The sequence below is a fragment of the Anneissia japonica genome, unplaced genomic scaffold (genome assembly GCF_011630105.1).
Source record: "Anneissia japonica isolate Jap-2015-1 unplaced genomic scaffold, ASM1163010v1 scaffold287834_len5846547_cov211, whole genome shotgun sequence".
Classification (NCBI taxonomy): domain Eukaryota; kingdom Metazoa; phylum Echinodermata; class Crinoidea; order Comatulida; family Comatulidae; genus Anneissia; species Anneissia japonica.
Window position 1 is genome coordinate 2,981,994 of NW_022704992.1, and position 26,795 is coordinate 3,008,788.

The 26,795-nt window shown below is 31.9% G+C and overlaps 1 protein-coding gene across 2 annotated transcripts; it reads right to left on the reverse strand.

The window, feature by feature from the left end:
• Window positions 1-305: 305 nt before the first annotated feature.
• On the reverse strand, window positions 306-26,222 carry LOC117105007 (mitochondrial glutamate carrier 1-like). Of its 2 annotated transcripts, XM_033245988.1 has the most exons (10): window positions 26,068-26,222; window positions 20,250-20,410; window positions 18,995-19,078; window positions 16,425-16,556; window positions 15,726-15,781; window positions 13,056-13,146; window positions 9,898-10,016; window positions 9,352-9,605; window positions 8,472-8,571; window positions 306-5,403 (listed from the first exon to the last, which is right to left on the reverse strand). In XM_033245988.1, the coding sequence occupies exons 2-10, from the start codon at window positions 20,261-20,263 to the stop codon at window positions 5,183-5,185; spliced, it is 1,071 nt and encodes a 356-aa protein (XP_033101879.1). In that variant the 5' UTR covers window positions 20,264-20,410; window positions 26,068-26,222; the 3' UTR covers window positions 306-5,182. The 2 variants fall into 2 exon arrangements, with proteins under 2 accessions (XP_033101879.1, XP_033101880.1); XM_033245989.1 differs by lacking the exon at window positions 18,995-19,078.
• Window positions 26,223-26,795: the final 573 nt, after the last annotated feature.

Below are 26,795 nucleotides of genomic sequence, written 5' to 3' on the forward strand. Positions count from 1 at the left end.
CACCTGAATGGGAAAAGTTGCTCCTCTTCATCAGTGGCATAACACCTATGAGCTAAATCCAGGAGCTCCAGACCCTGGGACGTTCATGAACATTTTTTTGTTGCCCCAAATTGGCTTAGCAGGCCTTTTTAGGAGCAGAATGTGTGGGATTTGCCTCGTAGCACAGGGTTCTACTCTGACCCAACCACGTAGTAAAGCCTGAACAAGCCTTAGCCTCATGCCTCTGTTAATTATTTCCTACTGTACTGCAAAGGGATCTGTACAAATACATGCTTAGAAAGCCAGTATAAAAACACAAAAACGTGATATTTGAACTAGCAGATTTATTCTCTTTGTATCTACATAATAATCACTTTATATGTTTACTGAATGCAAACCATAGCACACAACCATGGATAGACATATATCCCTCAACTTTTCTACTTTTACTACCTCTGCAGCAATAACTTTACTCAAAATATAATGGAATTTTGAAACATTTTGGAAATTCTCCCCAACAAAACCTGGATCTTATCCACATAGAAAAATAATAATATACAACATTTTGTTATTTAGTTTCAAAAGCAGACAAGATTCTACCATTTTGTATAAATTTAGTGTTACAGTAGATTGCACCAACTAATGGCCTTTGACCTTTTACAACATGTACAATTCTATTTTGTGATTTACAAACAAGCTAATTAACACATCTTATTGAACTGGGAAACAAGGCTGCCAAAAGATAATGGGGTAAAGTTTGCAATATAGTGGCCCCAAACTTAAGGATTTGGAATCTGCTGACATATTTTTTCATTATTTTTTGTCAGTTCGGAATGTCTTGCTTTCAATATTTGAGACACTGGTAAAGATTTCCCGCTTTGCCTTTCTTCATAATAACCAACCTCTCTCCTGGCAGCCCTGGTTGCAATCCACAAAACTCAACAAGTACTAGTGCATGGGTTCACTAAAAATTATCAACATTTTCACAATTGTACAAATTATTTTACTGGGAAATGTAGAATAAAACTGATAAAAGTTTTTAATTATATTAAAATGAAAATTTAAAATAAATTACTGTGAGAATAGATAGAAAAAAATAATCCCTCCTGCAGTAGAAAAAATGCTGATATTTTTGAATGACCCACAAAGTAAAATTAGTGAACACCATTCTTTTTTCTTTTTAAAAGTACACTTTTGATTACATCAGACATCGTCAGGCTGCTCATGCTAAATATCAATGCTCAGCAAAATAAATATGAATTATTTCTTTCAAAATAACAATCACCGTAAATAAAGCCAAGCATTCACCACATTGGCTGATGGTCTAAAGACACGATTCCTTGACACCACAATGCGATGAGAAATGCGATTGATCAAGAATTTGTTCTGAGTGCCATCGTCGTGAGATGCAGAGAATGTTTGGTTTGGCTTAACAGGCATCTTGGTAATTGTAGTCTTGATTGCTCCCAATATTTGTTGCGGTTAAGGAGGAGGTGGGGGTGGTCTTTAAAGCATTTCTATACATTGCACTATCCCCTCACCCCTGGAAGGACCCCTTTTTTGTTCAAAAGCACCTTGGTTTGTAAGTAGGTTGTTTACTTGTTAATTACTGTACTTGTTTTACTCTTAATGGAAAACCATGTATTAAACAAAATGCACTCTATGAATGGAATGGGCAGTTTGATCTATAAATGCAACACGTGTTGCTATTACAGTGGTGTATCTAGAAGTGCACGGTGGGCACATGTCCCCCAAAAAATGCTTGCGCCCTCCCCAAGTTTACCCCCTCCCACTCCATTGAAAATGTCTGGAGCGAAAAAATTATGCTCCATTAGTAAAAGAAAAATCACCTTATTTTGCAACCTAGTGCCCCCTCATTTAATCGAGGCCCCCCACCCCACCCCATTTCAAGAGTCCTAGATACACCACCGGTATTACATTACTGTTCACTGTTGACATGATTACAAAAATAATAACACAAATAAGTGCCAAATAGTCATTAGGTAGTCCAGGGCTGAAATAAATGCTACATTTTTGTTCACAAGACCTTAAATATTTAAGGTTCTCTGGCTTTTAAGGCCTACAGATTTGATAGGCTTTTCTAAATGCCCAAGACTTCTCCTTAGCCTGCAGGCCACAAAGCATTCAGCTTTTGAAGCTTAGCCAATAAATAATATTTCTTTTAAAAAAATGAAAAATAATGTTATAAGTTAAAAAAATACAAATTTAAAAACAATTTTTTAATGTCCATGAATATATAATTAGCGATTTAATTGTTTTTTTAAAAGAAATACCAAAAGCAATTATCTCCAGGTAATTTTTGATTAAACTTATTACTATTATGAAGCCATGTCCATTATTTTTTGTCCCTGACCAGTATCTGTAATGAATTCTGTACTTGAATGTCAAAATTTTCAAATAAATAAATTGAAATAAAGATAATATTTTGTATGTTCTCAGCTGCATAAATATGTGTATTATTATTATTAAAAATTATCCAATTAAAACCAATGTTTTCCACTTGTGAAACTGAAGGTTTGGGCCATACCAACATAAAAGTATTATATCATATCTGTATTATACTTCTATGGTATCATAATGCATTGTCGGCGCATTGGTATCTCCAAGGAAACCTTCAGGTTATCATACCTTATCAGTACAGTATACCATCTTCATGGTAACATACCGCCCTCAATGGCATCATAACGCATTGGTATTATACTGCCATGGTACCATAACTCATTGGTATTACAGGCTTACCTCCATTTCAACATACCAAATACACATTCACGGTATCATACCTCATTGGTGTAATACCCCCATATTATTGTACCTCGTTGGAAAATACCTCCAAGTATCCTCATTGATATTATAACTCATTGGCATTACACCTCTATTATCATACCTCATGAGCATTAATCCTTCATGGTACAGTACGGTATATTTTACCTCCATGGTACCATACTTCATTGGTACTGCGCTCCATGGTATTAAAACCTCATGGCACCATACAACAAAATCAGTTTAGACACAAGTTTTTTAAACTGCTAGGTTTCCCCTGATGAAATTTAGATATAATACTGTAAATATTTTCCCAATTTCAAGATGGACCCTACTAGATCATAAGGACAGTAAAGCATAGTTAAACTAGAACATCAACATGCCACTGCTAAAAACCAAACCCACTGAAAATGTCTTATACGTAAATTGTTGTTAGTACGTTTTCCCATTATCTAAAACGATTTAATATACTTCTTTTCCCTTTCACCAACATTAACATCAAGTGATTTTGTGGAATTTCTATCTGTGAATTTGGTGGGTTTCCTCAATTTTATTAAAAATATTGTAGGAATATCTTGTAATTGTTAAAGGGAAATAATAAGCAGAATAAACAGTTGCTTGTGACAAGTATTCCTTTTTTGTCATTGATTGTATTAATATATATTTTTTTGAATATATATTTTTTTGACTAGGCTAGAAATTTAGTTTTAACATTTGTTGTAGGGGACAATTCTTATCCTTACTTGATTCTCAACCAGGTAGGAACAATCTGAGGAAATAATTATTACCCTCATCCAGGAGGAAAAATTCTTGCCTTGACCAAGAATGTGAGAATACTGTATTTACCTTCACAAGAAAAGGAAAAATTCTCACTCAAAAAATGACAACTGGGGATTTTTAGCTGGAAGGAGAAATAAGTATCTTCTCTTGGCAGGGGACAACTATTATGCTATTTGAATTTAGGAAATTTAGAAAGAGCCGACCATCCAATTACTACAGGACAATACACATATAATCTGATTTAACATATCTATCGCCCAATTCACCATACGTAATACCAATACCCTTAATTACAATACGGCATCAACTGTTTAACACAATACATCCTGAAGACAAAATAGGGGTCTAGCAGGAATGACACTAGTTACAGTATTGCTTATGTTTTAACAAGTGACTTGCCTAAATATGGTCATGATAATATCACAACATGACCATATATAGGCACATCATGATTATATACAGTATGGGCACACAACACCTTTTTGTCAAAGAAAATTTGATAGCCAGCACAAGGCTATGGCTCTTTAGCCAAACATTTGTGTAGCAATGAGAATGTTATTTTTAAAATTTGCATAGCTAAAGCAATGAACTTGGGATGAAATCAATTGTGAATACGGAGGTTTCCCATGCAAACGTATACAGTTAGTGTGACATATACATCATCATTTGACATCATATGCCGGTTGCTGTCCACTAATCGTGTGGACGACACACATATCTCCCTCACTACACTTAAGTGAAAAACGCGTAGGAAAATTTTTGATTCCTAGAATGACCTTTTAAAAAATATATGCATCTTTAATACATACGTGCCATTTTTGTGACTTTTGAAGACAGCAAGTTACGATAGGATGCGTCTCATTTTGTGACTTTTGAAGACAGCAAGTTACGACGATAAGATGCGTCTCATTTTGGGGTATTAAAAAACGTCGGTGCTTGTTGGTGTCGGGATTTTCTTGCTAGGGCCTCCCCAGGCCTAGCTTATAGTAGCCAGGCATTTTTGGGTCACAAAGTAACCAACTCTTCTGGGCAACAAGGGAATGTGTATTATTTGGTTACCACTTCCAATTTCCAAAACCTTACATATCAAAACTTTAGACCATACCAAAATCTGATTTTGAGAATCATGTATGAGAGAAGAAAATGGAATAGCCTAGCCCTAAGGCCCTACGCTTAAACTTTGCTGTAATTGCGACAGTAGAGCATGGCTACAAACCATTACGGATAGCTACAAGTATGCGTACACGTATTCGTTCGTGTGCGAAACCTTTCTATTAATATAATTACAATTACATCCCAATACAGTACTTACTGTTAATACATTTCAGCGAACATGATACAATATGACGTCACTGGGTTCTTGTGGGTTGTCAATGACATCTTAGAAGTCAACTGACAAAACAAATAGAACGTCAGGTTAAATTTGAGTGGGTGATATTACAGTTTCACCCTACCTTACTCTGCATCTTGGTAATAATAAATTATTTATTCTCTTATTACTTATTACCAGCATACTTCGGAAGATCTAGGGACATTATTATATATATCTTCAAGGCATACTACAAGGTTTGGCACAGTTGCAGATGAGTTGAATGACCTTTGGATTAAATCATACTTCTCCTGCCACTCATCATCCTCCAGCTTAATTGCTATTGATGCCCAGAATGAATTCACCAACACCGATGTAGTACACACCCTGAGCAATCCCAAATAGGGGTGCGATCACTAGCATTCGGCAGGAAGCACCCTTGAAGAATGCACTCACGCCCTCATTTTTATATATTTTCATTGCACAATCCAGTATGCCTGTATAGCATTGTTCTCCTTTAGCCTGTTTCAATAACTGCAATCTTGTCTTTATAACTGAAAAATATATAAACAAATTTTAGTAAATATTAATTATCTTCAAACCACATGAACTTAATTGAATATAACCTGGCAAAAAAAAAGTTTTGTTGCTGAGAAATGGTGACATTTAAAAATCAAGGCCGTTCTAGGGTGTGATGACCATCTCTCACTCAGTGACAGCTTTAGGATATATTTTCTTGGGGGCGGGGGTAAGCTGTTGGACAGGGGAACTTGAGTTTGTAGGCCCAAGCTGGGGGAAGGGGTTGAGGGGAGGTTCCCCGTCCCAAATGAGATTTATTTAAAGGCCAGCTCCGGGCAAAAATTTTGTATTGATTATATATTATAGTTATTATCAATATATTGATTCACCTATGTTTCGGGATTTTTCTGAATTTTGTTTTGCTACATGGTTTTTTTTTTAAATAAGTACTTTTTTAAAAGTGGGGTATAGGTAAACTTACCCAGCAAATTTCCTATTCTTTTGCACACAAATGACCTTAAGAGCAGGCATTTTGAAAAAAACATAACAAATAAACAATAGGGCAAAAAATTACACTATAAATGACTAAACTGGGGTGAATTTAGTTAAACTTTTTGTTTCTGGAGTTTTTATTTTATGTCAAGTACGTATTTCTGCGCAATTATCATTTATTCCCCACCATACCCACTTGATTTTTTTCACTTTCCGGGGAGTCAATCGCTCTGAGCTTTGCGCTAACTTGCCAATCCATTCTTTACACGAAAGGATCGGACAAGTATCATGATAATAAAAAAACTAAACACAGTAGTAGGCCTATTTTGGTACTACTCTCTTCTGTCATTTTTTTTTTTTTTTAGTTTTATCAATTGTATTGATTCTGTTTATGGCAATTATGCTTATTGTACACCATCTTGACCGACACGTTTTACAGGTTAGCGTGGAAGTCCGCAACAGCGCGATGTCACGTTTTTGCTGTGTCGTTGGTTGACAGTTAGTGTGTTGTAATTTGTTTTCTCATCACGCTTGAGTATTCTAAAACCTAGCTAGTGAAAAAAAAGTAGACTGCTTGATTTTTGCGGTTCTAAGTGGATTTTTATATTCTCATTTTCAGTCAAATTGGCGAATTTTTTTGTCGTGATAACTCGCATGATATCTTATAATAATGTATTTGAACACATAGTGAAGAGAAAATGTATGCCCAGAGCTGGCCTTTAAGTATAGCAACCTCTGGATGGCCGGAAATGGCACTCTCAGACTGGGACAGACATGTGCTGGCTTGGAGTGGGCCTATTTTTATATGTTTTATGGTCTGACTGCCCGGCAAGCTCTGTCCGGCGGAGGGCTTGACCTGTCCGGTGGGGGGGGGGACTTAAGCCCTCCCTGTCCCCCCGCTGGCACTGCCACTGCACTCACCCCAGGTTGGTAAACATTAACCAAAGGGCTAACATCTATGGTTCTGTATGGCAATTAATTAAAACTTAAAAATGGCATTTGAAACATCACAGAAATATTTTAGGCTTCTTGGTAAATAAATATAGTATTTTTACTTAAAAACGAGGCTAACCCTAAATTTTTCAAACCCCAAAATCTTAAAAATTTAGGTGGTTTGGCTTGGGTAACAACATATTTTTTGCATTATGATGAAGCCTATCAGACTTGTGTTTAACAAAATTTCTGCAGTGCTACTACTTCAATATGGCTTGATGCGGCAAAACCTTACATTCTTTATATTAATTTATACAGTATCTGTATATATCTGTCTGTTACTGCATATCAGTAGTAAAAAGACATATTTTCAGTATTTTAAATTTCATAATTTGAAAATGATGGACACCCACATTTTAATCTGATCTTTGGAAATAACAGTAAAAATGTCATGTAACTAAAGTGGTTTCAATTAGGTCTGCCTTTCAGTAGTAAAATTTCATCCTTTCACTGGGTTAATTTTCATAACTTGCGGTTAATATTATACTAATAAACATACTGTGGTAGTAAAACTTATCTTTTTAGTGGATTAAATTTCATTATTTGCTGTTAACATTACACTTAAAGACATTGATGTAGATTTTACCTCACTTAGTAGATTACTACTACTATAAATGTCATTTTTTGAAAAATAATCTACATTGTTCATTGTAGGAGTTTGAAGAGTAATCCATATAATTTTGCCTTCTGATTGATTTAAATGTTTTATAGACCTTTTTTTTATTGATGTTTTGTATAGCGCAATAAATTGTCTTTAATACAGGGTGATTGGTTTAAAAGTTTTAGACCTATTTTTTATTGATGTTTTGCAGAGGGCAATATTGTCTTTAATATTGGGTAAATATATCAGTTTTTTGTGGATATTCTTTGATTGCTGAATACAATTTTCATATCCACATTGTACAATTGATAGCAATTTCCATCCTCGCTATGTAGTTTAAATCCAATAGCTTGAGTAAAATATCATTTCTATATTGACAGTGTATCTACAGCTTTATCTGGTAAATTTTTATCATGCAGTTTCGTTTGACATTTATATACCGTATTTGAGAATTTGCATTGCGGAATCTTAGGTAATTGCCTACCCATTCTCTAGAGAACTCGTGCCTTATTTCATCTTCTTTTTCACTCTATTAAGTAAAGCTTTATCCTCTCGCATGATTGATCAGATCTCGTTGGTGTGTGCACCACTGCATTTCACTTTCATTAGATTGCTATTATTAGCTTATACTAAATCTATTTCATGTGGTATTATTCCACAAACAATTTCTCAGTATCCAATCATGTTTTGATTTTCAAATCACATGTATTTAGACCAATGTAGTTGAAAGTGTAATTAATTACAGAAATATCTCATTATATTGGTGAAATTAAAGTTATTAGATTAATTTTACAAATAAGGTTAATATAAACTATAGGTTGATTTTGAAAAATCAAAGTGCTGTAGTAGGGATACAGGTGATGAAGAAGCAAAAACAAGACATGTGGAAAGAATAAACATTGTATTGAGAAAATCCAAAACAATTTACCTTTATGCAAGATGTTTAAATAAATATAAGACAAAAAATAGAGGAATGAATACTAGGAAATAAAGTGATGGATAGGACAGGGAACTTACCATCAATAGGATTGACTGACAAGGAAGCACAAGTTGCTGCTAAGCAACCAGATACAAAGGAATGTCCAAATGTTGCTCTTCCACCTTCATATGGCACCCCCTATTGTACAACAAAGAATAAAAATATAACAGATTATAAAGGGTAGACTGATAAAGAAGTACATGTTACTGCTAAGCATCCAGATGCAAATTAATGCTAAAATGTAAATTTTCTTCCTTCAAATGGCACCCCCTTTGTTACGGGAACAATTCAAATATTAGAGATATTTGGAAAAATTATACCCACAAACCAGAAATACATTTAAAAAAATTTTCCTTCACATCCAACAGCAAGTACACTCTTTATATATCAAGTCTCTTATTGATGAAAAGGGAATGTACTGAAATTGAACCCACAACCCTGGGATTAGAAGGCAAGAATCTTAACCACTAAGCTATTCATCTGCACAAACATGCATAAAATACTGTACACCAAAATTCACAGGTAGACAACCAATGCCAGTATATTTGTTTGTTTGCAAAACATCATTATTAGCCAGAAATTTAACCCAAAGTAAAATGCAATAAATAGTTATTAGTACATTAGTACGTCATTTAATTGCAGTATATAAAAACAGATTGTTCAAATAGAGCACTATCATAACAAACCCATTACATAAATCATAAATTTGAAATTCAAATTGGCACATTATTGTTATTATTGTAAATATTATTATTAATATAGAGTGTGTATACTATATTTTGTAGTTACGCATTTATTTATATCTTTATGTTACAAAAGCATTTCCAGAATTGTATTTCAAATGCAATCTATACAAGTGCTTTTAGAGATAGGGAAATTAATTTGTTATTAAATGTATTTCTTTGGTTATTTCCTCACCTTTTCATTGAGATATGCAAAGAGAGGGAAATATAACATTGAAAATGGAATATCCCTCATCAACGTTGCACCAAAACCTCTATAGACTCCCATGATTCCTTTAGCACGAAAGAGCTCTCTTGAAATTTCTAAGGCAGTGGGTGTTCTGGAACCAGCTGCTGTGGCGGAGTAAGCCCTTGTAAGTAGTGGACTGAGTTTGGATGACAATTCTCCTGGAGGACCCTGTGGCATATTTCTTAGACTATTTAGGTTAGCTGAAATCGAAATAAATTATTGATATTATTTTAATTAACATTCATAGCGCCCGATAGGCAACAATGCAGTTTTTTACAATCCATTAATTATTCAGAATCTTGATTAAAGTATGATATTGCACTTCTAAATCAAAATTAACTTCTTTTTTCAAAATTTATTTTAAAACATAAAAAAACCAAAATTAAAACATAACGACAAAATGCTGACTTAAAACCTATTACAGTATAATATAATGCACATAATTAACATAATTAAAATCAAATATTGTGAAACTACAGTAATTCCTCTTACCACTCCTGCCTGCATCCTGTAGTTGAATTTTCAGCATTTCCATAGGGGTGGTGATTACTACTTGACAAAGCCCTGCTCCTCCCCCTGCTAAGATCTGTTTGTACATAGGGATGGCTTCACTGTTCAATTTAAAAGAAGTTTGGTATAAATCAGTTAAAAACAATAATAATAATAACAGTAAAGCCGTACATCAGTGTGGGAGTCTTCCATCATTAACAAGCAAATTTTGTGCAGAACCCAAAGAATGATTTGTCAAAAATAAATTCAGTTGATGCATGTTATTAATGCAAGCTTGCTGTCCATGGAAATGGTTTAGATTTATTTTAATTCTATATTTATTAGCCATTTTATTTTAAATGTTTTAGTTTATCATATTTTTGTTTAGCAACTTGATAAGTGATAAAACAACAAAAATGGTGAGTACTCTTATTAGACTAAAAATCAGTCGAAAAGACTGGTTTCCCTTCGGGCCCTGAGTACAAAGTTAAAATTTAAAATTTAAAAAGTGCTTCTTGGCTTGAATTAGGCATAGAGTGCTGGAAAATTGCCATTTGACTGAAAAGAAGATTCCTTATGTACAAGCCCACCCCCGAATATTGGCCAAATCTTGTCTTCAAGGAGTGGGGAGGGTTGGCTTATACCAGAGGAACTACGGTAATTGCCGGAAGTATAATTTACTTAATCAAAATTATAAATTTATAACCAATAATAAATAATAATATTTGCTAGCTTAACTGTATTTGAAATTCCCAGGTTGAAGCTATAAAAACCCTTAGTTAATTAGGAAAATTAATTTGAACAATAATAACAGACTGAGTACCAATAAGTAAATGAATTTACTAATTTATTCAACATATTTTGTGTGGGCGACTCCTACAAGTCGGAAGTAAAGGGGCTTAAACAGAAAAGTGACATATGTTAGAGAGTATTAAAGGTGAAATCATTATTAAGAAAAAAGTGTGCAATCATGGAGAGAAAGTGTATTCAATACTAGAGGCGAATATAAGATTTAATTTGAAGGCATATTAGTATTAATGGAGTGAAACTTCAGACTAATCAAATTAATCTTTTAATGAAAACACCCTTCGTTTCAATAAAAGATATTATTCTCTGTGGCGGTATCATCCCTCAAAGCCCAAGTTTCTGAGAGTGAGTGGGCAGATAACAAGTGACAGTATTTGCATTAGGTTATTACCTGATGTAAAAGAATATGAAGATCTGTATTGATCAGAGGAATCTCTACATTTCGTTTACACTGAAGGATACAATTACCACTGGATACATTTGCATTTATGCTTGTCTACTGGATCACATGCACAGCCAATCACAGGTTATAATTTGGACAATTTTTGTGGAAAAAATTGGTGCATTTTGTGTTGACACCATCCACATATTATTTGCTATCTGAGAAATTAATAACTTGTAATTTATTATATTTTAAGATATGCCAGTTTTACAAAACCAATTAAAAATGAATGTGTTATCTGTACCTTATTGCCGATTCACTTGTAAACAAGAACATGGCTTAGAAATTTATAAAACACAAGCACTAAACTGATCAATTATTTTTATGTTAAATGTATTAAATATCTTGGCAGGGTTGGACCCAGACCATTCACCATAATGAAGGACATCATGAGATAAAAATTGCAGTGTAAGTAAAAATAATTGCAGCAGTTAATCTGGCATACTGGAACTGTCAAAGGTACTTTTATTTTGCCTCAACTACCAATTCGCTGACTGACATTTTGCCAAGAGTATTGGCTGAATAAATTTTCACAAAAAACAATTTTGCACATAGGTTTCTTTATTAAATTGATAAATTAAAATTTTGAGTAATTAGTAATGCATTATTACTACAACAAATATTTGCTTTTAGAATTAAAATCATTATTATTAAATACTGTAACAATTTCAAAAAAAAGAAATAAGCAAAACAAAAAATGTAGAAATTTATTAAAGATGTTGATTTAATATATTAGAGAACCAAAGAGAACCAAATTATGACATTTATAAATTATTATTAATGTAGTAGTTTGGATTGCATGAGTGTATTGCTTTTAGAAGGAAAAATATTGTTATTGTACTCAGTAAGGACAATCTTTATGCATATATTCTCAAATTGTTTTGATAAAGCGAAATTTATTGTAGGCATATATGTATTCTTTGCTTTTACATTGGAAAACAAAATTACTTTTCTCAGCACAAACATTCCTGTGTATGCACACCTCCACATGTTGAGGTTTAAAATGCAGGTTTATTTATCAGCTTATATATTTGGGTTTCTTGTAACTTTATTGCAATTTTTTATTGCAATTTTTATACTCATTTCAAACATTCCAATACAGAACAAACCTACACGTGTCTCACAATTGCGATCTGTACACTTGCAGAAATAACTAGAGGATAAGTTATTTCCCTGGTGTGTAATTTAGATACCAAGTCAATATTATAGCATGAAATCCTCATATATTTTTTATGTAAATTATACCACTTTCAGGAGACTTACGTCACATGACTTTAGGAAATATCTTAGCAATCAGACCACTAAGACTCCAATTTGTATTTATCACATTCTAATAGCTTATACGTTAGTGAAAAATGTATAGCCATGCCATTAACACGTAATTTTCCACTGTAGACACAGGAATTTGGTATCCACGGCAAACATACAATTGATTATCGAGAAGCCTGTGTTTCAAAGCCATTTGAAGGAATTTGAAGGAGCTAGCCATTAATTTTTTTACCACTGGTCAATGGGAAATTCCAATGAAAAAGTGAAAAAAAATGCCATTAATTTTATTGAAAACATTCCAAAAATAATTGCTAAACATTGATTGTAAATAAGAGACACCATCATGAAGCAGTGAAAGGCAATGTACATCATGTAACTATTCATGATTTTACCAATGCTAAAATAGATGGTAGGATGAGTGTTAGCATGGAGCAATGATGATGATGTTAGGTGATTAGAAGCAGGAAATACATCCGACAAGAGGCATGGAATAGATTATGCTCAATTGGGAAGGATGTGCTTTTGAGGATGCCTGTTTTGATGAACTATCAACTACTTATACATGGCTAAGACATACAATAATTTTTATTTACGAAATAAACTTTTGTTATATTTGAGATACATTTTGCACCACTATACTCACCCATTTTTACTTAGTAATGCTCGAAATATGTCATTGCCAGCTAGTTTGATTGACTTCTCTGGCGATATCAAAGCGACATTTACACCATAACCTAAAAAAATGAAGAAAAAAATATTAAGCTTTACTATCTGCTGTTTCTATGACACATAATAATTATAGATTAAAGGATGATTTCCGACATGAAATATGAACAATAATGATTTTCTGTCATTGTGGACACTAACATGAGCAACAGCAACACACTTCAATAGTGCCAAAATTATTTTTTTTCATCAATGGTTGATTAATTCTTTACAAAGGTTCTAAACATTTTATTTGATATAAAAAAAGATATGAATTATAAACAAAGGTGCATGTGTTATTGAGAGTGCAGCAAACTAATAATATCTACAAATTCTTTAATAAATAACACTATACAGCATGCTAAGATCTATTAAACTATTTATATAACGATAAATTCTGATGGGTTCCCAAATTATCTAATATGGTTTTGATTTCAAATCATTAAATTAAATTAGTAAATTTCTCTATATTTTTACTTTACTATATTAATTTTGCATTTTCAATTCTACAGTCTACAGTAAAATAAGTTTTATTTCCTTCATTCCAATTGAATTTTATTCTAAAGTTGTGTAAAACATTTACTACTTTGAACAGGGTTTTAACCATACTCATACTACGCTATTAGATTTGGATGCACTAATTTCAATTTAATTGGATTAAGAATTCAATAGAGTAGATTTATAATAATTAACATATTTCTTGGCAAATATTTTTGTCAGATATCTTTTATTTTTTAAATGTCCTGAGAGCAATCTTATGCAGTATAGAAATGTTGTAGATTATAGATATTTACATGAAGATTATCCAGGATGTGGCCACTGCATTTAGAGAATTTTTTTTCTATCATTAGAAAATTATCATAAATACAGCATCACTTCATATAAAGGATTTTTAGGTATATAAGTATAGTTTAAGTATAGTACACATTAACTTTTAGAACAAAAAAATGAAAGATTTGTTTGTTAGTCAACACTGTAATGCATAAGTTCATTATTCTATTTCACAATTTTTCCTCAAATACTAAATCAAGATTTTAGCTAAATGTACAGTACTGAACTAATATTTTAACATGGTTGCACGCTCCTGCTGAGAACAATAAACGAGACATGTTTTTTAAATAACACACCAACAGCGAATTGCTTCCATAAGACTGGACGTATTGCCTTGTACGCAGCCTCCGTCTGGCCAGCGTAGCACCCTCATAGTTGGCCCGTTTTCCCGCAGAATCTACTACCAGTGTTGTGCGTACTGCAATAGAATAAACGGTGACAAGACCATGCCCACAAACATTTATTTCATCACATACCCTTATCTATATCTATCTATAGTATAATATAAGCACATTTAAACAATAGGGAATAGGGTCACTTTTCTACAATCAGTAGCGTGGGGAAACTTTACATTAATTGAGGATTTTGTTTTTTAAACAAAACATAAATGTGAACATTTCTGGAATGCAAGAAGACAAACAAATGCTTAAATGTTAATTTTTAATTTCTAAACTATCTGAATTATGCATCAAACATACAGTAATTTGGAATAAATTAAATTAATTTTTACCAAAATTTGAAATATGATTAATTTTTATTTTATTATTCTAAAAATACATCATATATACTGATTATGATATAGCAATGCATATCAGAATTCTTGCATGAATGGTGAAAGGTCTGAATTCAATTAGAGATAAATATAGATCTACAACATTACCCAAGCTTATAACAATTGCTTCTTTTTATACAATTTGTCCATTCATCATTAATTAACCTTGTATAATTAATAAAGACACATTGCTTTTGTTTGTCTTCTTAGCAACATGCTTTTTAATAGTATTTCTATCTATTTAATGTCTATGGAGATAATAAAAACAGATCAAAGAGTGCATGCAAAGAGACATATAATTACCCTCCTATATGTGATGTACAGTAAGTCAACTGACCATTAATGTATACTAAGATTCAATCTGAACTTTGAACTTTTGGAAATACTCAAGTAATTGTGATTCATTTGAATTTACAAGTAATTCAGCAGGAATTACTGATAGGTATTCATTTTCATGTTGTACAAAGTCTAAAACAGAATAACATCATGTACAATTTTTAAAATCATAGTTCAGTCTGATTTTATATTTTATCTATTATTAAAGGAAACTCTTTGAATTTTTTTAATATGTCAAAATCAATAAAAAAAAAAAGTTAATGCAAAACTATTGCATATATATTTACAACTTTTATTTTTCCTACTAAATAAATCCTATAATGGTTAATAAATAAACTATGTTTATTTGCAAATATTATTTAATTTACAAGGGCCTACTTACTGTATAGTAAAAACCTACATGGTCTGTTATAAGATTAATTTATATTATAAAATATACAAATAATTAAAAAGTCTATTATAATAATAATAATCCTTGAAATAGGTCACTATAATTAATACTGTATATACTGGCTTATTATTAATCCCAAGAACAAGTGCTTTATATAAAATTAGATACAATGAAAGAAATAATAGACACTGCATAACATTTAGTGATAGAGTCCCAATTTGTGCCAAGTTAATACAACAATAAAAACCCAATTGAACAGAGATTTGTAGAAAACTCACCTTTGTAAAGCCCACGAAATCCTTCTTGTCTTAAGGTTTTTATGAAACAATCGATTCTGTAGTTATAAAAAAAAAAGAGGGAAATCAATAAATTGGTACTGCATTTTAGGCCTCACATTATTGTGCATTTTATTTTAGCTTTCTTTTTTAATTAAAAGGAAAGTTATAAAGCATTGAAACATTACAGGTTTTATATAAAGCATTCTATAAATAAGGAAGAATTAATGTAGAATTTTGTGTTTGGATTATTGCTTTCAGGATAGAAAAAGCTGCAATTTAGATACAGTATATTTTTACTTGTGTGGTATGTGAATTATATATCATGGCTATAATGAAAACCTAATAACTACAACCACATAGACACTAAGTCAACTGATTAAAATTGTGACATTTATAATTCATTAAATAAAAGGGAATTTTTCACATTACAGCACTACTGAAAGACTTCTAGTCTCTACAATGATAAATTTTACAATTTAAATATAATCTTCAGGGAGATTGTTACGGATGAACTTTATAAATTATTCATGTCTTCTAAACCAAAAATAAATTAGCTGTCATTTTCTCAAGGGTATTTATCATTTCGTATAGTTTTCCAAAGAAGTAGCTTTTACAAATAGCAATGCTCACACACAACAAAATTTTCCATATGGAATAGGGTATTTCATTTCATGTTTGTGTACAAAATAATATACTTACAGGCTGTTGTACAGACGACTTCCACGCGCACTTTGTTGGTTTTGAAGACGAGTTTTGACTAAATCAATTGGGAAAATACAGGTTACGCCTACCACGCCAGCAACAGCACCGTTAATGCACTTGGCGCCCACTCTGTAAAACATTGTTGAATTTGTTAATGATTTGTGTTTGCATATTCTTAGTAACTAAAGTAAATAATATATGTTAGTTTGAAATGGTGCAAACAAGATTAGGTTTTAACAAATTTAAAAAAATAATGATGAAACTTCATATTTAATTAACAAAGATTTGTCTATTTAATTTAACCTGATAGTTTAGACGTGAGAAATTATAAAAACAGCAGCATAATTGATGATCAATGTGTGAACGTTAGGATTTGCGTGCAGAGGCTGACGTACGGTCAGCATACTGCATGCGTGCTGACATGATCTGCATACAAACTGACAAAATACTTGCTACATAATACAGTGACTCGGGTGTGTAGTAGCGGTCACGGTAATACTAATAAAGATTTGAAATGTAAGATCAAAGTTGAAGATAAGTAAAACATAGTGATTTAAGCGAAAGTTGCTTTTGACGTTTCTGTTGTTGAAATATTTGTGACAAATTTTATTTAATCTTCTCAATTCAGACAATTCACCACCAGAAGGACCCCACTGGAAATACTGTAAATCTTCTTCTAGACTTTCGTGGGCTATTCTTGGTGTTTACACCGAATAAATCCAATCCAATTTCAAAATGTTTTTGAATAAATAAATAAAATAAATAAATTGTTCATGTGAATGTAAATATTTAACTGCTCTGTATTATGAAGCCAAAATGAAAAGCAACATATAAAAATCAAACCAAAGTAAAACGTTAATCTGAAAATAATTCAAAATCCATTAAAGAAAAGAAAGAAAAACTAGCAATCAATTAAAAATATAGTTGTATACAGTATTAGTATTCCTTACATTTTTAAATACTGTTACAGTACGTATGTAAAGGAATGAAATAAAGTGTACAGGTATAGAAATTTTATTTAACTTTTGAGAGCCTGTAGATTTACAGCTTTGGTACGGCATTCCTCGATCTTAATCAACCAGCATAAAGTAGGTTTTTGAAGTGTTTAAATTTTATAACTTTTAAGAGATTAAACGACATGTCATACGGTATCATACAGTAAGTACCAGGAACATTGTTGTTAGGCGCTGCATTAGTGGTCGTAACATCATCAAATATAGTAGGCCTGTCAGGAAAAATTTGGTCCGGGGCCAAAGTCGGTCCGCCAGATCGATTTTGGCTCTAAAACTACCTGCCAAATGTAGTCCACGAAAGCCAGAATCGGTCTGGCGTCTATTTGTAGTTAGAACTTGTATTTTTATAATGTTAGTTATATATATATTTTTTTTATAGATAAATATCTTACCTCTCATTATATACAGTATATTTTTTCATTTGTTATGTGTGAAATTATAGGTGAAATTAAGTTAAATGATGTGGTCTTAAATTATGTTGGTCCGCCTTAGTTTATTTTTTTACCTTGTTTTGTTTTGGCTATGTGTGCTTCGTCGCGATGAAGTACATGCATTTAATTCAAGAATTTTACCCCTTTATTTCATGTATTAGAACATCTAATGTAGGATATAATACCACACACAATAATCCGGAATATTTAACACTAATAAATCAGTCTTGTGTTTCATTTTTGGCCCAAACCTAGGCCTACCTGTAACCATGGCCGCCGAAATGATGCATGCTGTGTGTATCGCCTAAAAAATGCATTATCACATGGGTTTGATAAAACACGTCCTCAAAAGCTTAATACGAATCATTCTGTCTGACGTGGTCCAATTTTAACCAAGCGGGACCAGTTTTAGCAGCTAAAATCAACCCAGAGGACCGATTTTGGCGGCCAAAATCTGTCCGCCGGACATTTTTTGGCCCGGACCAATTTTGGCATGACGGGCCTACTGCCAACAAATTTTCTTGATTAATTTTTTTACATAAAAATTTCTATTTACCATCATTTTCATTGTTTTCATCACTAAACAATATTCCTCGTTTGCAATTACTTGTGCAATATATATTTTATTAAACTCATACTATTTTTAAGATAATTGAAAATATTATCCTAATCAAGTTCATGTGTACAATACAGTAATACGAATTCAAGTTTTACCTCTTACTGTACATACAGTATACTGTAACTCATAAACATAAAAAATAATATAATATGGTACTGTACAGTAAGCCTATACTCTCATGCACCGGGGTCACTCGTAGAATAAAGTATGTATAGCAAAAATGATAAATCAAAGTAGGAAAATATTTCATAGCAATGAAGGAATGTACAAAATGAACAATAATATACTATTTAAAATCTAATAGTATGAACCTACAAAAAAATCAAAGTACTGTTGTTAAAAGGAATGGGAAATAATCTGTCAACTACAGTAATATAAAAAAACTAATCAAAAGGATTACAACACCAACACAACAACTGTAGTTTTTATAATAGATTAACACCAAAAACAACAAGTTATAATTAATTAAACAACACAAATTATGGGACTAGCAGAAGAACATACAGTGATCTAGAAATGCTAATCAACGATGTTTTCTTTGCCTCCGTGGAAGCTGGTGTTGAGTCTGAAGATGCAGCACTGTGACATCTAGCAGTAGCAAGGAAAGAGAATATAAGTAGAGTGCAATGGTAGTAACTACAAACATTGTCCAATTTATTTTAATTGGAAAATACATTTTATCAACGAACAAGAGTACTGTAGATAAAAATGTATCATGTAGGTGAACTGTACATCATTATGCTGGTAAATATATCTTGCTTTAAACCAGCCCAAGCCAGTTTCTTTAAGATACGAGATAAGGAAAAAATTACTGGTTGATAATCTGAGCCAGTCCACTCCAAATGCTCTCTAGAGGTTGGTTTGAATTGGCTTTTTGGGCTTTGTACAGTAGGCCTATGTAAATGGTATGCCACCAGAATCCAACTGGCCTGAAAATACCCCTGTATATGATTTAACCACTATCCAATTATGATTACAGAAAGTAATTGAAATTTAAGAAAATATCAAGCATAAATCAGTTCATTTGTAAAGTTCATAGACTGTTAGTTACAAATGGAAATTGGATTCGACATCGACATCACAACTCTCATTTTATCAAGTAACCCAGTACTGTGACTGTCACAATTAAAGTGACACCATAATTAATCTTTGCTAATTAGTCACAAATTACAGTCTAACAATTTCATAATCACAGCAATCCTTAATTAATATGTTGACAATAACAACAACCCTTGAGCAGTTGAAAGAAAAACATGCATTGATAAGATTTAATTACAATAAAAAGGTTATAAAAATTTGTTATTTTAGATTAAAAAGGCGATGACAATTCTTCATCTTGATAAACTATATTGATAATTTTTTCAAACCAATTTTTGTTAAAACAAAGTATTTTTTAATTGATTATTCAAATACGACCTATTCTACTCTTTCCATCCAAAAATATTAAATTGTACAATCTATGATGATAAATATACAGTAAATATTCACATTCAGTCCAATCATAATCTCATTATGAAAATTCTTCAAATCCAGATTCTCCTTGGAAAATAAATTAAACATTATTGCGCTGTCGATAAAAGATATCAAGGACGGTTATTAGAGTAATTTAGAGAAAATAATAGTAAAATAATAATGAATTATTAATGTATAGGAAGTTACTGTAGTTAACAACTCATTCATTTCTTTTTTTTTTAAATTTGTGTTTTATTTTTTATTAGGAACAACTTACAAAAATGGTATGCACTAAAATATAACTTACCCAATTTCTCCCATTCCTAGTGGTAGTAGCAAAATAGTTGTCCTCCACTGTCTTCTTCAGGATCGTACAGAATGAAAGATAGGTGCCAGTATAATTATGTCACTGTCTATATACTTTAGGACGGTGGATTTGCCTACCCGCACTTTGCTGACACACGATACCTGTAAATATGTATAATTATTATATAGATATGCACAGTACCGTATGTCTTCGTAAAACTTCCGCATTATATCAGTAATATATTTGCAATAAGGACTTCATAAGTGCAATTTTCTAAAATTTACAAAAACTGCATTTCTATCACAACCTACAGTAAAAATCTGTTTTGACATAAGTATTGTTTAGTAGTCATTGGTTGTTCAATGCCATGGTGAGTTTATATATATTCAAGGAAGCCATTTCTCTAGGAAGCCATTCCTATTTTACATACATACTATCTGTGATACTACATACATACTACCTGTGATACTACATACATAATACAATAAAGAAAAATGCCTGGAAATACAGTATAGGGGACAAGACAAATTAATAATTGTCATGATACATGATCATGACCGTTAACAGTTACTTATTCTAATTCTACTATAGAAAACACTGATGCTAGAATGGAGGTTTCCATTATTACTACTGTGGTTTTGTTTGCAGTCATTTGCAGGCGCACATTTCAGGAAATAAATGGCACTTTTTAGAGCGGCGTTTACATCAAATGACGTTCTGGAGAGGGTTTACAGTATTTGAGGTGGTGTTTATTCACAGTAAGGCATTTAGACATTTGCATTACTGTATATTGTTCATCAGAAGTACTAATATGGAATAAATGATCAATGATATTATTTTTAAAGCATTAGCCATTATTATAGTTTACTTCTGTTCCATTAGCAGTCTTCTGAAAAGACTTGGCACTTATTGACAAATACTGACGCATTGGTTTCATCACCGCCAATTAACAAAGTGCGTGAACCTGGGATGTTTCCACCTTTTAATTTTTATACCCTGTCCAGACTATTAAATTTTGTTTGACAAAAACATGTGATATGCCTAAATATGGTCATGATGACATCACATCATGACCACAGAGGCACATCATGACTATACTTTATATGGATATACAACAGTTTTTTGTTGAAGAAAATGTTATAGTCTGGAAAAAGCTTTGGCATTTTCAATGCACATAGCTGAAGTGATGAGGGTGGTGGGGGTGGGGAGAGAGGTGGAATGGCTCACCTTAAATTAGAAATCACACACTCATGTGGGTCTACTAGTTTACGACAAAAATTAATGAGGCTATGGATCTTAAATGATTAAAAAAACATATTACAAGTTAGAAAATTTAAGGCGTCTTGACAGTGACTTGATAATAGCACGGAGATGTTCGACAGAGTCATGTGACGTGTGTAATTGGTGAAGACTGACGTCATTGACTACTCGAGATAGAAAGTTTACCAATTAACTTATCATCATGTTATCAATAACTTGTTTGAATATCTCCTTTCCATAAACAATCAATACATTTCTCTTCTTCCGTGAAGGCCATCAAATATACATGCGTCTACAAAAATGCATGTAATCAGATCAATAATTTCTGAAATTTTGGCTGATAATTCCCATCCTTGTGGTACTCTTAATTAGAGCCACGGAGGGTTACTATACATTAGCCAAGCCTGATTAAATTGTCGGGAGTTTGTGGAGTACTTCAAGTTTAATAAGAAATGCATTAGGATAGTTCTTTGATGGAATCTATAATTAAATAGCTTGATAATTTACCAGAATGTATTCTATTATCATTACTGAAAATCCCTTTAAGATGTAAACCTATTAAGTTTAATCTTCTTGAGTTCTATACTTACCTGTAATTGCACAAAATCTGATATACTTTTCAAAGTGAAAATTTTAAACTATTTTGTTTACATCAAGTTATTTGTCTGTTTAATGTCCCATTTTCATTTCTCAGGCCAGGCCTGTATCAAACAATTTTCTCACCTAAAAACATATAGGCATCTTAAGCATTGTTTTATATTGGATGTGTGCTAGCCTATACATTGTTTAAAGAAACCTAATTTAAATTCAATTAGTTAGTATGGAACATACTAATTGAATTTAAATTAGTTAGTATGGAACATAGAAATCAATCAATAATGAATCAATAACTTCATGGCCATTTTTATTTAATTTTTCAATTGACTCCATTTTATAAATTTTAGCTAAAACTGAACTTGAATTGTTTTTAATCAGGATCATATGAATAGATCAGTAGGATACTCTGTCAGTTTTAGAATCTAACTTTCATTGAATACAGTACGTTATGAACAATATGTTGCAAAAAATGACAATTGTTCAAGTTAGGTTTAGAACGATAAAATACCTTTTGTCATTTTTTCCAAATTCATTTAAAATTTAAGTACATATGGCATTTTGGCATTCTGTACAATTCTGTACATTATTATTATTATTTTATTATTCATTCAGGCAGAAGATACAATACAAAATATAATACAATTTATCATTAAAAAAAAATCAAACGAACATAACATTAACAAGTACATTAAGTAGACCATAATCATTAGCTGCCAGGAAAGCACAATAAAAGCAGCCTAAAGAGAAATTTCCTATTTTCTTCAAATTTATTTGATTTGGAGAATCCTTCAATAAGGACATTTCTTCTGTTGTACAACCTATCAATCATCAAAATATTCGGGTATTTGTATGTTATATAACATGTTATGTGTTGTAATTTAACATTTTATTTGTATTTTTAATGTATCTGTAAAATCATCTGGAAGTGGAAACTAAATTTCATGTGAACCAAGTTGTACACGTTGACCAATAAATATAATCTCTTATTCCGACATGTTTAATAATAATATGCAGAAATCAGTGTTACAAAATAAAAATTGTGTGTACGACCAGTACTTTAAAAAAAATTGCCTAATTTTTATCCACGTGTAGAGAGAGTTCATTATTTATTAACCAAGTGTTACATGAATCATGCATGAATCAATGTTGCTACTTAAACAATTTGCAATGTTTTCTGGGCTTTTACCATAAAACTTTTACCAGAAAACTTTTGCGATAGCAAAAGAGTAAATTCTATAAAATACAAATGTTGATAATATAAGTTGCATTTAGACTGTTACAATCAGGAAGGTCATCAGTCTGCATTCACCTGAAGAAAATGACTTAAACTTAAAGCCGTATCTTAGCCTGAGAATACATATTGACAGTATTGGCTGTCTATATATTATGATTCCTACGCTAAGCCTTCTACTTTCTATGTGATCATGTCTTCTATAATTAATCAGAATTTATCATATTACTACTGCATGAAGAAATTGCTGTGAAAAGCTTGCAATTTAGCGGAATATGTTATAATATTATATACAAGTCCTATAAATATGGTAATATTTTTCTTTTTAAAACACTCTTTACAAATACTTTAATTATATAAAGGAGTAGCCTGATGGTTGAGTTTTGTGCAGTTTCATCCACCGATAAATATTACAGCTTTGTAAATGTTTTTTTCTGGAGGGAAATATCCCTTGTTATACTTTGCTGACCACAGTATCAGTAGTATTGTGTTGTTTATGGCATTCTTCAGTAATTTTGCTTCCAACCTGTTCACCACCCACTTACAAACAGGAAGTACAGTAGATAAATAGTAATTTTCTACAAATGATTTATAGTCAGTAAATTAATATGAAAGAAACTAAAGCTATGCCTAGCAAAACTAATGCATTAATTATTATTGAGGAAAGTTTGCATGATATAATTTTGCAAGAAACAGGGGTAACAGCACCAAACATGAGAGATATAGAACATTGTTTTAAAAATAACTGTCAAGGCTTTAATTCATGGTCATGTACCATCATTTTTGTTTTCTACTGAAAATTGATTGTACATGTTGTTATGCATGTAAAATTGCACATACTGATATGTCTCTTTCTCTCCTCTCTCAGTACATTAAGTAACTATTAATAACTATGTCTACTGTAAAACCCCTTCTCATTCTTCCTACTCCCTTTAGGTGACCATTGTTTCTGGTAAAAAGCCCAGAAAACATTGCTAATTGTTTAAGTAGCAACATTGATTCATGCATGATTCATGTAACAGTTGGTTAATAAATAATGAACTCTCTCTACACGTGGATAAAAATTAGGCAATTTTTTGGCACAAAGATAAAAGTTTAAAATGTTGAAGATTTTAAAGTATATTGTATGGGTAAAGAGCTATATTGGAAGCATATTGTTAAATACAGTTGTTACATGAATAAAGATCTTTGTGGTGAAACCATGGTAGTAGAACCAAAATTTATGTACAACTTAAATTTTTGTATTGGCAAAGCTGTTATCTGACATCCACCATTCAAAATATCACAAGAAGAAACTCTCATACAATCTATAGTACCTGCCTAAATCAGACACATGTCAAAGATACATTCTTCTACACAGCTGCACAACAATGGAACCTTTTATCACACTTTTTAAAAAACATTTTTAACAAGAAAGATTTTTAAATTGAAGTTAAGGTATATCTAGTTAGGCCTCATGAATGAATGAAAGAATTGATTTTAACTTACAGTATTTTAAGAATTTGAAATATTGTCCTTGAAATTTAATAGGAATCATTTTGTATGCATATGACTGTACATTTTGTATGTTTTATTGTTTTACCAATTTAATGTTTTTATTGTACGTGAGTGTATTTAATGGACCCCAATGGAAATAAGCCGGAATGATATTTACCAGCATTTTTTGGGGTTAAACAAGGAAGACATTTTAATTCATGTTTTTCTATTGTAATGTTTATTTGTGTTCAGTGCTTCTGAATAAATTCAAATCAAATCAAATCTTTCCCCTTCCTGGTAAAAAAAAATAGGACAATGATTACAATACTTACATTCTTATCCATCTCTCCACAACAAAAACATAGTTAACAAAATAATAGATTATTATTGTTCCTGCAGCAATTTTGTACCTTAATTTAAAACATTTTCCTAACCATGTCAATCAATAAAGTTATCACTATAAAGTATAAAATATAAATAATGTATAATCATTTAAAAATTATATCTATGCTAGTCTAGGTATTACAGACAGTATATTGAAAGCATGATTTCCTTTGGATTAGAAGTTCAAATCATGTCAACTGTTAGTTTTAACATGTAATACAGTAATAAAATTACCAACACAAGTAAATAATACAACCGGTTAATAAATAGCTGGTGTGGTATACCGTATCATACGGCGTATGCATGCCTTCTTCTTGGCAAGCTGTTGGCTGAATCTGATCTATCTAGCAATGCATGATGATTCTGTTTTTGAGCCAAATTGGCCTAGGCTAGGTCTAATCAAATTATTATTATTATTATTATTATTGTATACTTATATAGCGCATATCAAACTTCTCTATGCGCTGAACATAAAAACCCCGGATCACTGGATCAAGCACATATGGAACACACACTCAGGCCCCATAGGGGAATTCCATAATGTTGCAGCTGTAATGGTAGTAGTAATGTATGCCAACAACCGTGGACATGTGTCTATCTATGTATAATCTGTAAGGACAACTACTACTAAAATAAGATCAATTTAGGCCTAGGCTATGGAGCTTAGCAAGTAGTATTGACTGTAGGCAACTGTCAGATGGGTAAACCCGACTGCCACCATACAAAAAGATCGAGATGTGATGCAACGTACGCTGACTACCGACGCTACCGGTACATCGGTCACATTCAATTATATCTACCATATTACTTCATTAATAAATGACAAATAAAAAAATTAAAGTTAAATGACGGTATTAAGGCATACTGTACCTCAAATTTTTGGTTCAGATTTCAATAGAACGTCTGTTTAGAAGATGTGAAGAATAATTTGTCTCTTAATTTCACGATCGAGCACGCTCAACAATTGTTGTAACGGTGCACTATGTTTACCGCTATGTGATGATCATGCTTTGTATGAATGGGAATGGTTATCAGGCAACCTAGAATCTGACTGGCCAATCAGATTGGATCATTCCATTTTATAATCATAGTCATAGAATTGAACACGCGAAGTATTCCGTGGGAATTCTAATAATCCTTTCTCTCTGAACGCGCCAATGTTGTGTTGAATCAATTTCTAATATATGAGGCCCCTAAAAGTAGAAGAAATAGAAGAAAAAAAAATAAGGTTGGAATAATTATGTTTAATCTTGAGGGACTACTAAATAATGTCAAATGTGTGGGACCATAATATGAAGATTGTTATGTTTATTAAACCATACGAAAGTGGGATTACCTTATACGGCTATCACAACACATTAGTAGGCCTAACGTACATACAGAATTATTAATATTAGTGAATATTTTGTATAAGACTATTTAAGTTTCATTTCATTTCAATTATATAATAAATTCTGGATAATAATAATTCTTCATTTGACAAATATTTTAAGAAACAAAATTCTTCATACAACCAATTGAGGAGTAACTTGAGCTTTGCATGATTCGATCATCCCCTATGTAAAATTACAATGATATAAGATATACAGTATACTGTA